This window comes from Solea senegalensis, linkage group LG15 (genome assembly GCF_019176455.1).
Source record: "Solea senegalensis isolate Sse05_10M linkage group LG15, IFAPA_SoseM_1, whole genome shotgun sequence".
In the NCBI taxonomy this organism is placed as follows: Eukaryota; Metazoa; Chordata; class Actinopteri; order Pleuronectiformes; family Soleidae; genus Solea; species Solea senegalensis.
In genome coordinates, this window is record NC_058035.1 from 22,731,005 (window position 1) to 22,748,571 (window position 17,567).

Sequence of the window (17,567 nt, forward strand, 5' to 3'; positions counted from 1 at the left end):
TGTGATGAGAAGTAGCGCATACAGAGATGTGTGCTTTCTCTTTTTGGCCACAAGGTGGAGTATCTGCTAAAGTGAGCAGTGCTCAGGAGGAGCAGCATGTGTGCAGTGTGACACATTCATCGTCTTCAATGAAACAAACCAGTATAAAATCATATTCAAATACAAATCATTTGGTTTTCTGCTCTTTTCTTCATTTTGAAGCAGAAACTTAAAAGTCCTTCATCGTTACAATCTGCACAGTCTCACCACTAAGTGTCTCTAAATCTGACATACAGGACCTTTAAGACACGATTGGCCTGATGATGGTCGAGCGTTGCTCCATTATTAGTTGTTTATTGTGTTCTTACAAACATAAACTTGATAAATGTTGCTCAGTCTCTGTAACTTCAAAAGACCTGTTTCATTTGTTTGATATATAAATAAATAGTCTTCTGTGTGTTGAACACTAGGGGGCAGAGTAATAAGCTTTTACTTCTGTTTACAACAGGCTAACAACAGTGAAAGCCCTGTTGCTCTGGCAGGGAAACCCCACAGCCTCACCGTCAACAGGAGGTCTGCAGAACGACGGGAAACCAGAGCATCGGTCAGCAGTCAGGTGAGAGATCGACCGTGTGTTTGTGTGTTTGTGTGTGTGTGTGTGTGTGGTAGAGCTGAACACATGACCTTTAAACCGCCTCCTCAGGGCTCCTCCGGTTTTCCGTCCGTCCTGGAGTCGTCGGAGATTTCCACGGAGAACGGCCGGACGAGGCGCTTCCCTCGACCCGAGCTGGAGATCTCCTTCAGCCCGCTGCAGCCCAACCGCATGGCCCTGCGTCGCCAGGGCGACGACAACGCCGTCACCGTCAAGATCACGCGCTCTGCGCGTAAGAGGAAGAGCGGCGAGATGGAAAAGGTAGGAGCCAATCAATTCAATTCAATTCAATTCAATTCAATTTTATTTGTATAGCGCCAAATCATAACATACATGATCTCAGGTCTGTACATAGACAACATCAAAGAGAGCAGAGAAACACAACAGTTCACACAATGAGCAAACACTAGGCATCAGTGGAGAGAAAAAACTCCCTCTTAACAGAAGAAGAAATCTCTGACAGAACCAGACTCAGAGATGTGCGGTCATCTGCCTCGACCGGTTGGGGTGAAAGGAAAAATGGGGGTGGAGAGGTGGGGGACAGAAAATGGGGGGAGAGAAAGGACAAGAGGGAGATGAGGGAGAGACAGAAGAGAGAGAGGGAGACCAGCAGCAGATACACAACAACTGTATCATGTTACAAGTTTATACAGTCAATGATATCGACTTTCTAATTACAAAATAATAATAATGGTGACGATGAGCAATGAACCATCAGTGACGCACTCGCTGCCGTGTTTACGTGAGAATACGAGACGTTTGTGGCGTCAACGCCGTTAAAAACAGCCCAGATGGAGCAGTGAGTAGTACCCAGGGAGCAATGGGGGTTGGGTACCTTGCTCAGGGGTACCGCTGCCCTTTTGGCCGGGGGGGATTTGAACCGGCGACTCTCCGGTTACAAAAGCACAAGCAAGCACACACAAGCACGCACACACACAGCCAATAGTCATATTGTAATCATATATATCAACAGTCATATTTATACAGTATATTATTACATTATCGGCTTAGTTATTAAATTTTCAGTTGAATGTTGCTTTGTAGATCAGACAGTTTTGGCCGACTCAACAATCCCAGAGTAAAAGTAAAGCTTTGTTATGATACTGGCAGAGTGCTCTCTGTAGCCTGACGCGTGTCTCCAAAAAATGTTAGCATCCGTCGAGGCAACTGAGACCAATGGAGACCGCGGTGCTGTTAGGGCTGGGCGATATACCGTTATATTTTTGAAAGAGATATGTATATTTATGTTGCCTTGCGAACGCTATTTAATAAAGCCAATTGCTTCAGCTGCTCAACCACGCCCCTTCCATGTACGTACTACATAGTGTTGTCCCACCCACGCTACGCATCACAACAGACAATTGGAACGAAAACGTGGCGGCCGCGGTGCAGGTGGAGAGTGAGCAGAAAAAGAATAATGACGCTGTTTTGTTCCTAAATAAAATGAGCACTTTTAGTCCGATACATTTTTCTTAACCATCTTCGTTACTCGTTATCACAAAATAAAAGTTGAGCTTGAGTTTGTTGTCACTAGTTTTTAGCGTCACCAGCTGTTAGCCGCAGAATTCGGCTCCAAGTGAAAACACGCCAGTGGCTCGTTGTTTACCGTGTCCGACACCGAGGCTCTGGTCTTCGGGTTTCTGTTGTACACAAAGGTGACTTTAACTTCTACCAAAGTCATTTTCTAATAAGATACTTGCACTTTTACTCCAATATCGGTTTCAAGTACTTTACACAAGACTGCCTGAGGATTATATATTTCTCTGTTTTCTATATAATACTGTGAAGCTGTAGGCCTGTTTTTGTTTACATTTTTTGTTATTTGCAAAATTATGCCTATAAGTGTCGACTATTACTATAGATTTTCAGGCAACTTTTATATGCACAGCTGTGCTTTGTTGAGCAAAAAAACTAAACTAAACCTAAATAAATGGTTGATGGTGATTAGTTAAAAACACTTTACCTGTTTTGTTCAAAATATCGTTATAATATCGCATATCGCCATTCGAACAAAAAATATCAAGGTATGAATTTTGGTTCATATCTCCCAGCCGTAGGTGCTGTCATTGGTCAGTTAACGACTCATTCCCGCAGCCCCTAGTGTTCTGGCGGTGAATTGCAATACAAACTTGGTACAACCTGTGTATCAAGTTTGGTTCAAATATGTTAAAGGGTTGCAGAGAAATTGGCTTACTTCCTGTTTGGTGACCTCAACGTCATGTTCGATTGGCTGCCACGGCCAAGAATGCATTGGTGTGGCATGGTCTGAAGATCATCTGAACGATGTTTTGAGAAGATTACACAAAATGTGTGACAAGAGAAGCCTTTGAAAGGTTAGGGATCAAATCAAAGTTGATTTTTTTATTACGTTATTGGCTGTAATTACGTTATTGACTGTTTTTACATTATTGGTTTTATTACATTTAAATTAATACATTATTGGTTTTATTACATTTAAATTAATACATTATTGGTTTTATTACATTTAAATTAATACATTATTGGTTTTATTACATTTAAATTATTACGTTATTGGCTGTTATTACATTATTGTTTGCTACAGACCTGCTTTATTTCTTTACATGCAGGTTATTTACATAAAAACATCTTAAGTAACTTTTTAAAAATGTATATTCATCATTAATTTTTTATATATTTTTTGTGTTTTATTTTATAAATGTATTGACTTAACATACATTTATAATACATTCAATTCAACAGCCTTTTTAAACCAGGAAAAGTCATCACAGATCCTAAAAACTGACTGCTGCTCTTTTAGCGCCACCTTCTGGCTTTGCTTCTTTCTGTGGTTTAATTCAACAAAGTAGTGAAGTAGTTTCATAAGTCTCCGATTCTCCGACCCCACTCACTTTCCCACACCAAAGTCCAGAGAGAAAACCAGTGATTTAAGGAGCTGCTGATCCACTGCTGCCTCTTGTGCTCACTTTGTGTCACGTGCATGAATCCAAATGAAGGATTAAACTCCTCGATTATTTGTACACAAACATGTTCAGCTGCAGTTTGTTTCTCACCTTGGCTAAGAGTTTGTGGGAGGAGTGATTCACACACACACAGACACACAGAGGCAGACACACACGCTACGTGTTTTAACTTCAGAGAGCGTGTGTATATGTGTCTGTCTGTGTGTGTGTGTGCGTGCACGTGTGTGTTTGTTTGTGCATGTGTGCGTGTCTTTGTGTATGTCTGCGCGTGTGTGTGTGTGCGCTGACCCAGAAAAACTAGCATGTAAAGCCACAAGGACAAGTGAAGGAGAGAAAGTTGATTCTTGTGGCAGCTGATCTCAAATGACTATATATACACACATATATATATACACATATGTGTGTATGTATATGTACACATATATGTATATGTGTGTATGTATACATAAAGACATATGTATATATATGTGTATTTATGTATATATACTGTACATATATGTATATATATTTATATACATATATGTATGTGTGTATATATATATATATAAATATATGTATATGTGTACATATATACATGTGTGTAGATATATGTATATACATATACAGTATATATATGTGTGTGATAACCTTATTATGTTAATTGACTACAGCAGTGGGTTGAAGTTGCGTGTGTATGTTTTGTCGAACAGTCCGTGTTTTTGTCGTGTTTGTTCCTCACAGAAGCTGCACTGGAATATTTCTGTGTTTCCAGTGCAGCTTAGATTGTTTTAGTCCAGTGATAGAACCAGAACCTGAACCGGAACTTGCTGTTTTTTTTTACTTCCTGCTCTGACAAGGTTCAGCTGATACTAAACTATGACGTCATCAGACTGCATTCATCTCGTTGAGTATTGGCCGATACTGATATTGATCCGATATGATATCAGCACGAATCATACATACTTTAATGACTTATTTTGTAGTGTGGATTGTTAGAATAGTCTTGATCAAGTATTACTTAAACAGAGAACAGTAGTCAGCAACAGTAGGTATGAGACAAACTGACCCATTTATTATTATTAACCAATGGTTCCATCCATTTTAACCTTCAACATAAGAATATTGGATTTTTAGCCATGTTAATTTCATATAGTCTATGGTTAATTTCATCAGGAGGAAAGTACCAAGTGCTCATGGGGGTGTTTTCAGAGCACCTGTGTTTCACAGGTAACAGCGTGTCTTCAGAGAACACCCCTCTTGTTTTCACTATTTTGGATTAGCCCAACCCACACGAGTGAGTGACTCGTCCCACAGTAAACGTGGAGCCCGGGGACCGGCCCCGCAGACATACTTAGCTCCGTGTGTGGAGCTTCACGACACATTTAAAACACACAAAGTTCTTGGTGTGGCTTGTTTTTGGGGTATAATTAACAAACAGAGGCTGTTGAAAGTTGACAGGTGGCGCTGGTTTATGAAATAATGTTGTTTTAGCAGCTCGCCTCAGGACGAGCTAGCGTGGTGCTAACGGCTAGCTCGTGCTTGCTGTGTGGCTTCATAGCCTCTGATTTCAGAGGTTAAAGAAAAATGTTGAACCTCTGAAATAGCAGTAGCACACACACACACACTGTTGTTGTGATCATGTGATCTACATGCATCAAACACGCAGAGCCCACGTGATCACAACAGCTGCTGGATAGAAGAGCTGGAGCGGAATGGACTGTTGTATCGGAGCACTTATATCGGAGATTTTAGAGGCATGTTTTTTTTTGACTGATATCGGACGGATATCAATATCGGATCGGGGAATCCCTACTTCATGTTAATGTAAACATGAATATTTTTAAAGATTTTCTGTGAACAACTGAAATATTTCTCAATCAAAAAACATATTGCTTCTTCACTGTGCACTGACTCAGCAACAGCATTTTAGCTGAGTCATGTTATGGGCTGTTTATTTTCTTCTTAATAGTAGAAGTTGGAGAATGATGTTTTTGAAAAATTTTTGTGATAGAAGCACAGAGTTAAAAGCAGATAAAAATATGCCTCCGTTGACATCAGTGATGAAGTGAAAATATGAAGGCGTGGTGTGGTCAGCGTTTCTCGCAGCACAAGCAGCTCCTCACTCTTTCACTCTCGTTTCATCTCGTCCCCTATTTTCCCTCCTCCTCCTCAGCACTTTTATCATCTCCTCCTCTGCTGTCTTCCCTCCTTCTGTCCTTCCTCCTACACCTCCTTCTGTCCTTCCTCCTCCTCCCCAGTTGCCAAACCTCTAACCTTCAAACCATTTTCCTCCTCCTCCTCACTCTCAGCGTTTCCTCTTCTCTCTCCACTTTCATCCAAACATCACACGCTATCTGTTTTTGTGTTTTGACCTGAAAACGTTTGCAGCTCTTTTCAGAGCCGTGAACTTTGTGAAATTCACCACAGTTTTGCTGTTCACGTTCGACGACAGTTACATTTGTGTTTTACGACGCCTCCACCTGCTGAGGAAACCTTGGTGCTCTGTGACCCCAGTCTCAAATAAAGTCCTTTATTCCCTCTGCAGCATCAGCCATCACACCTGGTTTTATCTGTCGTCGCTGTCCTGTGAGTGTGAAAGTGTTTGAAAGTGTTGAAGACATATTTCTCTCACTGATGACTGTAAAGTCTGTCTGTCCAGTTAATCGTGCTGTGAGTTTATGTACAAAGTCCACACAAAGACACAAGTTGATGCAAATTTCTCTTTGGCTGAAAAATCCACCTGAGCTGGTAAAATAAACAGAAATGATCCAGAAAATATACAATAAAACATTGTTCTTTTAACTTCCCTCGAGTCAGTGATCGGCTAAAAAAAAAAACCTCGAACATGAAGAGCACAAAGAACATGAAGAACATCAAGACCATAAAGAGCACTAAGAACATGAAGAACATGAAGAGCACTAAGAACATAAAGAGCATGAAGAACATAAAGACCATAAAGAGCACTAAGAACATAATGAACATGAAGAGCACAAAGAACATAAAGAGCACAAAGAACATAAAGAGCATAATGAACATGAAGAACATCAAGACCATAAAGAGCACTAAGAACATGAAGAACATAAAGAACATGAAGAGCACAAACAACATGAAGAACATGAAGAGCAAGAACTTAAAGAGCATTAAAGAGCATAATGAACATGAAGAACATCAAGACCATAAAGAGCACTAAGAACATAAAGAGCACGAGGAACATGAGGAGCACAAAGAACATGAAGAGCATGAAGACCGTAAAGAGCATGAAGAACATAAAGAACATGAAGAGCACAAAGACCATAAAGAACATGAAGACCATAAAGAACATGAAGCAGTAGCTGCTTCGTCTACTAACAATAAAACTACATGACCTCATTCATCTGTGATCACATGATTGGAACTGAAGAGACAACTTTTTTTTCACGTCTATATTTGTTTACCACAGTGTTGAGAACTCCGGTGCTGAGCGAGTCGTCTTTCAGATTATCATTATTGATCAGATTATTATTGATCAGATGAATAAGATTATTATTGATTTATTGTATTGCGTGTTTGTTTGTTTATTTATTTATTATTGATCACAGTTTGTTTTTAACTCTTTGTTCTTTTTTAAAGTCTCATATTTTCAGGAGGAGTAAACGACAAACGACACGCGAGGTACTTAAAAAAAAAAACGTAATCATCATGTTTTCATCATCGTCTTCATCACCATGTACCACAGTCATTCACTGCAGTTTTCACATTATTGACGCTTTAATCAGCTCAGTCATGTGATGATCGACAGTTCAACGTCAAGCTCTAATATTTAATCACATCTGTCTGTCTGTCTCTGACTGTCTGTCTGTTTTATTATTATCATTGTTATTATTATTATTGTTATTTTTTTGTGTTGACAGTGTTGACCACACCCACTGCTCCGCCCTCTCAGGTCATTAGACTGTGTTCATGTTACAAAACACATTCATCACTTCATCATTTATCTGTTTATATTTAAAGTCTGTATAATACAGAATCACAAATATGAAATACATTCTCCTGTTTGTGAACTCATGAATGCTCCTCACCAACGTTACTGAAGGTCAATGTTTCTTTGACACTCGTTAGGTTGCGTGTCAGAGTGTCTTCTTTTTTATTTATTTAAAAATGATCGCAACTGTTTTTTTTTTCTGTAATCAACTTTTTATTGGTTTTAACATTAACACAAAAAATAAATAAACATTGAATACCCACAACACCGCTACCCAACCCTCCCCCCGGAACACACAAATCACCCCCACATCGCTCTCTGTCTGTGTCTGTGTGTCTGTGTGTGTCTGTGTGTGTCTGTGTGTGTGTGTGTTAGGAGGAGGTGGAGGCAGAGAACAGGAGGAACACGAGGACCAAAGTGCCGCCAAAGCTGACCCCACACAAAGAGGAGGTGACAAACACACACACATGAATCATCTTTATTCATCATGTACCAGCGTTCCCACAGGTCCTTGAAATCCTTGAAAGTTCTTGAAAATGGTCCTAAACAGACATGGGTCATTGAAGGTGCTTGAATTTGTGTGTGATTGACAGATAGCACTGTCAATGTAGGTGGCCTGAGGAACTGTAATCTGATTACCTGAGTCACATGACTCACTGACCACGCCCCCCTGTTCTTCTCTCTGCTCAGAGCTCCTCCCCCGCCGGTCGCCTTGACTCCCGCAGCAGGAAAGAGGGAACGCTGCAAAAGATCGGAGACTTCCTGCAGAGCTCGCCAACGCTGCTCGGCACCAAAGGTGAGTGAGTCACCATGGCAACCTGACGCCCGGTCGACACCCGGTTCTGTTCACAGGGTTCCCTACTAACCCGTGAAATCTTTGAAAGTTTGTGTACTTGACAAAAAACAATGTCAATGAAAGTTTTTGTAAATGGCCCTAAATAGACATGGGTCATTGAAAGTGCTTGAATTCAGTGTTTTTATTTAGTTAAATGTTACGGCGCCACCTACTCTTTGATGCCCTGCGCTGGTCGATGTGGAGACATAATCCCTTGTGTTGTTGTGGACACATTTGGTCCTGGAAAGTCCTTGAAAAGTCCTTGAATTTGATACCATCCAAGGTGTCTTTAAACCAGTCTTTCTCTTGTTTCTGATCACATTCTCTGTGATCAATACAGATGATCACTAAACTACCTCAATAATTCACTAAAAAATCAACTTTTATTCAACTTTTATTTCAGTGTCTGATGATTTTCAATACTTCAGTTTTTTTCATGGAGCACTGACTGTGCTGAGAGCGCCCCCTGCTGCTGAGACCCAGCAAGAACACGTTCACGTCTTTATCTCACTGTTAAACTGAAGTTTGTAAAGCACTCACTCTCCCACACCAAGCCTCAGAGAAACACAGGAGACCTAACCTGGAGTGGGCTAGAGCCAAACCAAAGGGCAACCCATGGAGTAGGGATCATCCTGCACCCAGACACAGCAAAGAATCTCTCAGAGACAGTCTACATCTCAGAGAGCGTCATCAAGATCACCATCAGGGAAAAAGACAGCACTTCCAATTAGGAAAAGGAAAGGTCCTTCAAGAAACTCTTGGACAATCTCTCCCAAGTACCTGACGAGGAGTAAGTAGTTGTAATGGCAGGGTAGGAAGGAGGAGAGACCTCTGGACAGCACATCTGGGCCCCCGCAGTGACAAAAAAACGTCTTGAGAACATGAGAGCACTCTGCTCTAACAGTTGAAGTGCAGTACAAACACCAAATGGCCTCTCCAGCTGGTTCCAGGTAAGATCCGGAGTGAGACATGGACATGTGTACTCTCACCCTCTCTGTTCATAATTTATATGGACAGAATCACAAAGGCAGCCAACCCTGACCATGTATCCCTGAATGAACTGCTTGTTGCCGACGACCAAAGCATTCTAAACCCCGCGACGCCCCCCAGACATAAGCAGCAGGATAAACTCCTGAAGCAAGCCACAGAGTTCAAATACTTGGGGAGCATATTTACAGATAGACATAGAGACAGAGACAAGAATACAAAAAGCAAACTCTGTGAACTAGCACCTCTCCTAAAGCACCCAAGCATACCCATGGAGATCAAGGCCAGGTTGATCAACACCATCTTCATTCCAACCCTCAGCGAGCAGTTTCAGACGTGGACCATCAACAAGGCGCAGGAAAGAAAACTCACAAGCTGCGAGATGAGCTGCGAAGAGCAGCCGGAAAGACGGGGTCAGAAATGAAGTTGTTACAGAGATGGTTGGAAACAAACCTGTCCTACAGTACATCGCCCAAGCAGAGGGTACAGTGGTTTGGCCACCCAACCAGCCTTAAGGACTTACACTGAGTACTCAGGACTCAGGGCCAGAGGGAGACCCCGCCGCCGTTGGATAGGGGGAGTAGTAAAGTCAGTACAACCAGGAGTTGTTGATCCACTGTTGCCTCCATCACTAAGTTCAAATGTCTGATTTTGTCACTTCAGTGTTAGAAATCCAACATTCAGATTGACCTCAGTGACACAAAGTGACCACACGAGGCAGCAGAGCAGCAGCTCCTGTGTCCCCGCCAGATAAAATCACTGATTTTCTCTGAGGCTTTGTGTGAGTGGTTGAATGCAGAGCCATGTTCTTCTTGTCGTTGACTCTTTAAATAAAGTTTAAATAAAGTTTATTTGTGTGTCTCTGCAGCAAAAAAGATGGTCGGTCTGATGAGTGGACGCAGTGAAGCAGAGTCTTCATCCTCGTCTTCATCACTGAGTCTGAGAGCGAAGAAGAACAAACGTAAACTGTACAGACCTGAGATTTCATCACCGATGGATCTGCAGTCAAACACTGTGAGTCCACACTGACACGCTTTCAAAATAAGACACTGTGAGTCCACACTGACACGCTTTCAAAATAAGACACTGAGTCCACACCGACATGCTTTAAAAATAAAACACTGAGTCCACACTGACACGTTTTCAAAATGAAACACTGAGTCCACACTGATACGGTTTCAAATAAGACACTGAGTCCACACTGACATGCTTTCAAAATAAGACTGAGTCCACACTGACACACTTTCAAAATAAGACACTGAGTCCACACTGACATGCTTTAAAAATAAAACACTGAGTCCACACTGACATCGCCAAAATTTTTCAAAATAAGACACACTGAGTCCACACTGACATGCTTTCAAAATAAGACACTGAGTCCACACTGACACGCTTAAAAAAATAAGACACTGAGTCCACACTGACACACTTTCAAAATAAGACACTGAGTCCACACTGACACGCTTTCAAAATAAAACACTGAGTCCACACTGACATGCTTTAAAAAAAATAAAACCAGAGTCCACACTGACACGCTTTCAAAAATAAAATGACACTGTTTCCAAACAAGTCACACTGACACAAAAAATAAAATACCACACTGACACCTTTCAAAAATAAAACAGAGTTCACACTGACACACTTTCAAATAAAAAACACTGAGTCACACTGACACACTTTAAAAATAAACACTGAGTCCACACTGACACCCTTCTCAAAATAAAACCCTTGAGTCCACACTGACAAACTTCAAAAAAAAACACTGAGTCCACGCTTCACAAATGAAAAACACAGAGTTCACACTGACACACTTTAAAAATAAAACACTGAGTCCACACTGACACCCTTTCAAAATAAAACCCTGAGTCCACACTGACAAACTTTCAAAATAAAACACTGAGTTTACACTGACACACTTTCAAAATAACACTCTCAGGATGTGTTTGTCAGCACTAAAACACAATCCCAGTTTTCAAAATAAAAGTTATAGCATCATGCACACTGAAACACTAGTTTAGTTTTCGAAATAAACGTCGCTGTAGAGTCTAAATGTTTACAGTGTTTAAATGAAGACAAACCAACATTTTGTTTTCTTTGTTTTCAGATCATCAGTTTGGATCCAGAGGAGCGAGAGCAAGAGAGCGACCATCAGATCATTAAGAGACGTCTTCGCTCCAGGATTCTCAAATAATTCAGCTCCGTTATTTAAACAATTTTTTTTATATGTTTTTTAAGAATAGTTCTCATTGTGTTATTGATCTCCGTGTCTGTGATGAAGGTAAATCACTTAGTTAAGCTTTTACTTTATATTAGTGATCAATAATCAGCTGTTAGCTAATGCTATATCCACACCACTGTTACTACACTTTTGTATCTCTGTTCACTTTATAGACAAAATACTGACTTTTACTTTGAAGTGCAATTAATTCCTTGTGTTTATTTCCTGTGTTAGAGTGAACGCAGGTTTGTTTTTGTTGTTTTTTTTACATCGTGTTTTTGTTCTGCAGCGGCAAAACAAGTGTCTCCTCACACTCCCACTGCACTTTATCTTCAACAACAGGAACAGGAAGTGACATGGGCGTCACATGACACACGCCGAAGATTGCAGTTTCTGCCCCTGCAGCCGTGGTGTCGCGTTAAAGCTGCCTGACGTTAAATTCTGCACTTTTCTGTTCAAACGTTTGTTGGTTAAAAATGTTAAATCAACTTTAACAATTAAAAAAATACAACACTAAACACAGTTTTTCTCTTTTGTCTTTCCTTCATGTGTTCACCTTGTCTTCTTGCTCCTCTGCCTCCTCAGCTCTGATTGGTCGTCTCTTTGACCTTGAACAATCTTGTCTGTATTTGTCCATTTACAGCAAATATGACATCATCACAGTGAGTTCATGGACCGTGGGACATCGACGGACGTGAAGATGGAACAGGAGTCACAGCGCCCCCTGCTGATATTGATTTAGTCTCTGTGTCAGACAGGTGCAGCTGCTCGATGTCGCCCCCTCTGGCCACACTGGTCTCCTAAGACCGAATCTAAAAGCTTTCTGTTTCTTTTTCTCCTCCGCCGTCATCCACAATTCATGTGTTCATGTAAAATTGAAAGGTGGATTCATTCAGTCACTCAGACGAATGAGGTCAAAGTGTATGAATTTCAACAACAGTACGTCTTGTGTAATAATAACACACCTGTATTTAGTTCTGTATTTATACGTCACATGATCACGTCTTTATCTCACTGAGACTGAGGTTTGTAAACCACACACACACTCTGGGAGAGAGAGTGTGTGTGTGTGTGTGAGAGAGAGAGAGAGTGTGTGTGTGTGTGTGTGGGAGAGAGAGAGTGTGTGTGTGGGAGAGGGGATGTGAGTGTGTGTGGGGGTGTGTGTGTGTGTGTGAGGGTGTGAGTGTGTGTGTGTGGAAGGGGTGTGTGTGTGGGAGAGGGGAGGTGTGTGTGTGTGTGTGTGTGAGAGAGAGAGTGTGTGTGTGTGTGTGTGGGAGAGGGGTGTGTGTGTGTGGGGAGGGTGTGAAGGTGTGTGGGAGAGTGTGAGTGTGTGGGAGAGAGTGTGAGTGTGTGGGAGAGGGGTGTGAGTGTGTGTGGGAGAGTGTGTGTGTGTGTGTGAGAGAGAGAGAGTGTGTGTGAGTGTGTGTGTGTGTGGGAGGAGGGGGTGTGTGTGTGGGAGGGAAATTGTGTGTGTGGGAGGGGTGTGTGTGTGTGTGTGTGAGAGAGTGTGGTGTGTGTGGGAGAGAGAGTGTGTGTGTGTGTGGGAGAGAGGGGTGTGTGTGTGTGTGTGTGTGGGAGGGGTGTGTGTGTGTGTGGGAGAGAGGGGTGTGTGTGTGTGTGGGAGAGAGTGTGTGTGTGTGTGTGGGAGAAAGAGTGTGTGTGTGTGTGGGAGAAAGTGTGTGTGTGTGTGTGGGAGAGAGAGAAAGTGTGTGTGTGTGTGTGGGAGAGTATGTGTGTGTGTGGGAGAGAGTGTGTGTGTGTATGTGTGTGTGTGGGAGAGAGTGTGTGTGTGTATGTGTGTGTGTGGGAGAGAGAGTGTGAGTGTGTGTTTGTGTTTGTGTGTCCTCTTTCCCAGAATCATTAATGAAATAATAAGAAGGAAACACACAGACAGACAGAGAGACAGACAGCTTCACCTTCATCTCCTGATTAAATGAACACATTTCTCATCATTAACTCATTCAGTTTCCTCCTCTCATCAAATTAATATCATTATCCAGCTCCGCCCCCTCTGTGTGCTCTTCATCACTCCTGCAACAGAAGAGAGAGACATATGATGTCCTTTTATAAATACCATGTCTCACGTTAAAGACGTCCTCCTCAAGGACGTCAACTTTGCTTCTTTTCCGCAAAGACACAAACATCGAAGACAGGGAGACAAAAGTCGCTCACTGCCTTCGTCCTCATCTTCATCATGGTTCGAAGGTCAACTCTGCTCTCATAACAAAGGAAACAAACTCAGAGCAGAGACACTTTGTCCTTGTCCGTCCTCTTGCCTCCTCCTGTCCTCATCCGTCCTCCTCTGTCCTCTTGTCTCCTCCTGTCCTCATCTGTCCTCCTCTGTCCTCTTGTCTCCTCTGTCCTCATCAGGTCCTCTTGTCTCCTCTGTCCTCATCCGTCCTCATCAGGTCCTCCTCTGTCCTCTTGTCTCCTCTGTCCTCATCCGTCCTCCTCTGTCCTCTTGTCTCCTCCTGTCCTCATCCGTCCTTCCCTGTCCTCATTCTCAGCAGTTTCACATGATGCTGCTGAAGATCAATCACTGAACTTTAGAAGAGGAACACGTCCACTGAGACCAGAGACGCCTCAAAGTCCTCACTCTCACTCAACATCCCATAATAAAAATTCCATTATTTACTTTAAACATCTTTACTTTAAACATCCCATAATTTATCTTTATCAAAGAAACTGGTTTGAATTATTAGTGTGTGGGAGAGTGAGTGTGTGTGTGTGTGGGGGAGAGCGTGTGTGTGTGTGTGTGTGGAGAGAAGCGTGTGTGTGTGTGTGTGTGTGTGAGTAGGTGTGTGTGTGTGTGTGGGGAGGTGAGGTGTGTGTGTGATTGTGTGTGTGTGTGTGGTAGTGAGTGTGTGTGTGTGTGTGGGTGTGTGTGGGAAGGATTGTGTGTGTGTGTGGGGGCGTGTGTGTGTGTGTGTGTGTGTGTGTGAGAGAGTGGTGTGTGTGTGTGTGTGGGAGAGTGGTGTGTGTGTGTGTGTGGGGAGTGTGGTGTGTGTGGGAGAGTGAGTGTGTGTGTGTGTGTGGGAGGGAGTGTGTGTGTGTGTGTGTGGGAGAGTGTGTGTGTGTGTGTGGAGAGAGTGAGTGTGTGTGTGTGTGTGGAAGGGGTATTGTGTGGTGTGTGTGGTGTGTGTGTGAGAGGAGTGAGTGTGTGTGTGTGTGTGTGTGGGAGAGTAGTGTGTGTGTGTGTGGTGTGTGTGTGTGTGTGTGTGAGAGAGTGTGTGTGTGTGTGTGTGTGTGTGTGTGTGTGTGTGTGTGTGTGAGTGTGTGTGTGTGTGTGTGTGTGTGTGTGTGTGTGTGTGTGTGTGTGTGTGTGTGTGTGTGTGTGTGAGTGTGTGTGTGTGTGTGGTGTGTGTGTGTGTGTGTGTGTGGGAGAGTGGTGGGGGTGTGTGGGTGAGTGTGTGTGTGTGTGTGTGTGGGAGTGTGTGTGTGTGTGTGTGTGTGTGTGTGTGTGTGTGTGTGTGTGTGTGTGTGGTGTGTGTGTGTGTGTGTGTGTGTGTGAGTGTGTGTGTGTGTGTGTGTGTGTGTGTGTGTGTGTGTGTGTGTGTGTGTGGTGTGTGTGTGTGTGTGTGTGGGGGAGTGGTGTGTGTGAGTGTGTGTGTGTGTGTGTGTGTGTGTGAGTGTGTGTGGGAGTGTGTGGTGTGTGTGTGTGTGTGAGGGTGTGTGTGTGTGTGTGTGTGAGAGTGTGTGTGTGTGTGTGTGGAGAAGGAGAGAGGAAAGAGAGGAGAGAGAGAAGAGAGGAAGACGAGAAGGAGAGAGAGAGAGGAAGACGAGGAGGAGAAAGGAGTATGTGTGAGTCAGTGGGCTGCTCCTCTGCAGACAACATTAAATATTCATCCTCCTGCTCTCACATTTCTCCTCTGTGTGTCCACCTCTTCACTTCCTTCTCTCTTTCCTGCCATCCTTCCCTGATTCCTCACCTCCCTCCTTTTTTCCTTTGACTATTCCTTTGCTGAAGGAAACTTTGAAGAAGTGTCGCACGCACGCACTCACACACACACACACACACACTCACACACACACACTAAAACAATAATAACACTCAAACATCACACACACAGTCAATACTCAACCTTAACCACAATTACTACTGGCCTAATCCTAATCCTAACCTAACCTTAAAACATATTTTCACCTTAAAATGTAGTCATTTACATTGTGGGGACATGATTTTTGTCCCCACAATGTGATTGTGTAAACAGGTTTAGGACACACACACACACACACACACACACACACACACAGTAACCACAGCAGCTTAGTATCAGTGGTTCCTGTAAACAGTAAAGTGAGAGTCAGTGGTCGGTGTGTCAGCTCTGCTCATGTAAACTAAAAGCTTCTATCGACCGACTCAACTGCTGCGGTGAAGAGGAGCATCCCTGGAGAGGAAGAGACAGGAGGACAGGAGGACAGAGGAGGAGACAGGGGGACAGAGGAGGAGACAAGAAGAGAATGGAGGAAGATGAAGAAGCTGACACTGCTGCTGACCACAGAGAGTGAAACATGAGAAACAGGAGCTGAAGAACACACACACACACACACACACACACACGTTTTAAAACAAACAGCCCCGCCCACCTGTGCTGACCCTGCTGACCTCTAACCCCACCCACCAGTGATAGTCGATAACTATCTTGTGTGGAGACTTAAATATCATCCTCCACTCTTCACCATCACAATATTTCATTTTCCACTTACACACAAAACTCAACACAATCACATGAACACATGAATCTCATCTTCACACACACACACACACACAGAAATAAAATAACAAACAATTCTGTCACTGATGTAAAAACTGGATACGACCAGAAACTGATACTTATCAGTTACCAGACAGGTGTGTGTGTGTGTGTGTGTGTGTGATCAGTTGAGACAAAAAGCTGATGTCTTTACTTTGTAGAAAGCTGATCCAGTTCTTCACTGCACAATTTGATAGGAGCAAATGCGTGCGCACACACGCACGCACACACACACACACACGCACGCACACACACACACACGCACACACACACACACGCGACACACATACATCGCGACATACGGCACACACACGTTATGAGCCATTGCCGGTTGACGCAATATTGGTCATTATCGCCATCACACACACGCACACACACACAGACTAGTCTGTATCATTCACCTGCAGAATTAATGACATTTAATTAACAGGTGTTAGCTCATTAGCTGATTTCTTTAATATGATGCATATATGATGGATGTGAACAACACTGTGTGTGTGTGTGTGTGTGTGTTTCAGGCTGGGTCATAAACGTTGTTGTTGTTGTGTGACATACATTCATTCAGTCTCATGTTCTCACTCACACTGTATAAACTGAGATAATGAAGATGATGATGATGAAGACTCTGCTTCATGTCAGCTGCACAAGTCAACTGAGGGTGAACCGCCTCACTGCACTCATCCAGGCGTGTGTGCATGCGTGCGTGTGTGTGTGTGTGTGTGTGTGTGTGTGTGTGCGCTCGTGTTTGCAAACATGCCGACAGCCAAGACGAGGACACGTGTGTTCTTGTATTTGGTCCTTGTGAGGACCACAAATTGTATAAACCAGACATCGTGAGGACATTTTGTTTGGTCCTCACATTATAAAGGGCTTTTACAAGATTATGGTTAAGGGTTAAGCATTTAGTTGTGCTAGTTAAGGTTAGGGTTAAGCGTTCAGCTGTGCTAGTTATGGTTAGGTTTAAGTATTTAGTTATGCTAGTTAAGATTAAGCATTTAGTTGTGCTAGTTAAGGTTAGGTTGAAGATCATTTAGTTTGTGCTAGTTAATGTGTTAGGGTTAAGCGTTCAGCTGTGCTAGTTATGGTTAGGTTTAAGTATTTAGTTATGCTAGTTAAGGTTAAGCATTTAGTTATGCTATTTAGGGTTAAGCATTTAGTTGTGCTAGTTAATGTTAGGGTTAAGCATTTAGTTATGCTAGTTAAGGTTAAGCATTTAGTTGTGCTAGTTAAGGTTAGGGTTAAGCGTTCAGCTGTGCTAGT

The 17,567-nt window shown here is 42.7% G+C and overlaps 2 protein-coding genes across 3 annotated transcripts in view; both read left to right on the forward strand.

Annotated features, from left to right (window-relative positions):
• Positions 1 to 11,788, forward strand: part of LOC122781767 (kinesin-like protein KIF20B) — a 33,772-nt gene extending 21,984 nt beyond the window's left edge. Inside the window, exons 30-36 of one of the 2 annotated variants that reach the window (XM_044045772.1) lie at positions 488 to 595; positions 683 to 892; positions 7,162 to 7,203; positions 7,889 to 7,963; positions 8,204 to 8,309; positions 10,204 to 10,349; positions 11,440 to 11,788. In XM_044045772.1, coding sequence (XP_043901707.1) covers positions 488 to 595; positions 683 to 892; positions 7,162 to 7,203; positions 7,889 to 7,963; positions 8,204 to 8,309; positions 10,204 to 10,349; positions 11,440 to 11,526 — 774 coding nt within the window. In that variant the 3' untranslated portion in view covers positions 11,527 to 11,788. The remainder of the gene's footprint in view (positions 1 to 487; positions 596 to 682; positions 893 to 7,161; positions 7,204 to 7,888; positions 7,964 to 8,203; positions 8,310 to 10,203; positions 10,350 to 11,439) is intronic. The other variant, XM_044045774.1, reaches the window with a different exon arrangement.
• Positions 5,762 to 7,121, forward strand: LOC122781769 (uncharacterized protein PF11_0213-like). The gene is made up of 2 exons (XM_044045776.1): positions 5,762 to 6,622; positions 6,747 to 7,121. Exons 1-2 carry the CDS (start codon positions 6,398 to 6,400, stop codon positions 6,882 to 6,884), a joined length of 363 nt encoding a protein of 120 aa, XP_043901711.1. The 5' UTR covers positions 5,762 to 6,397; the 3' UTR covers positions 6,885 to 7,121.
• Positions 11,789 to 17,567: the final 5,779 nt, after the last annotated feature.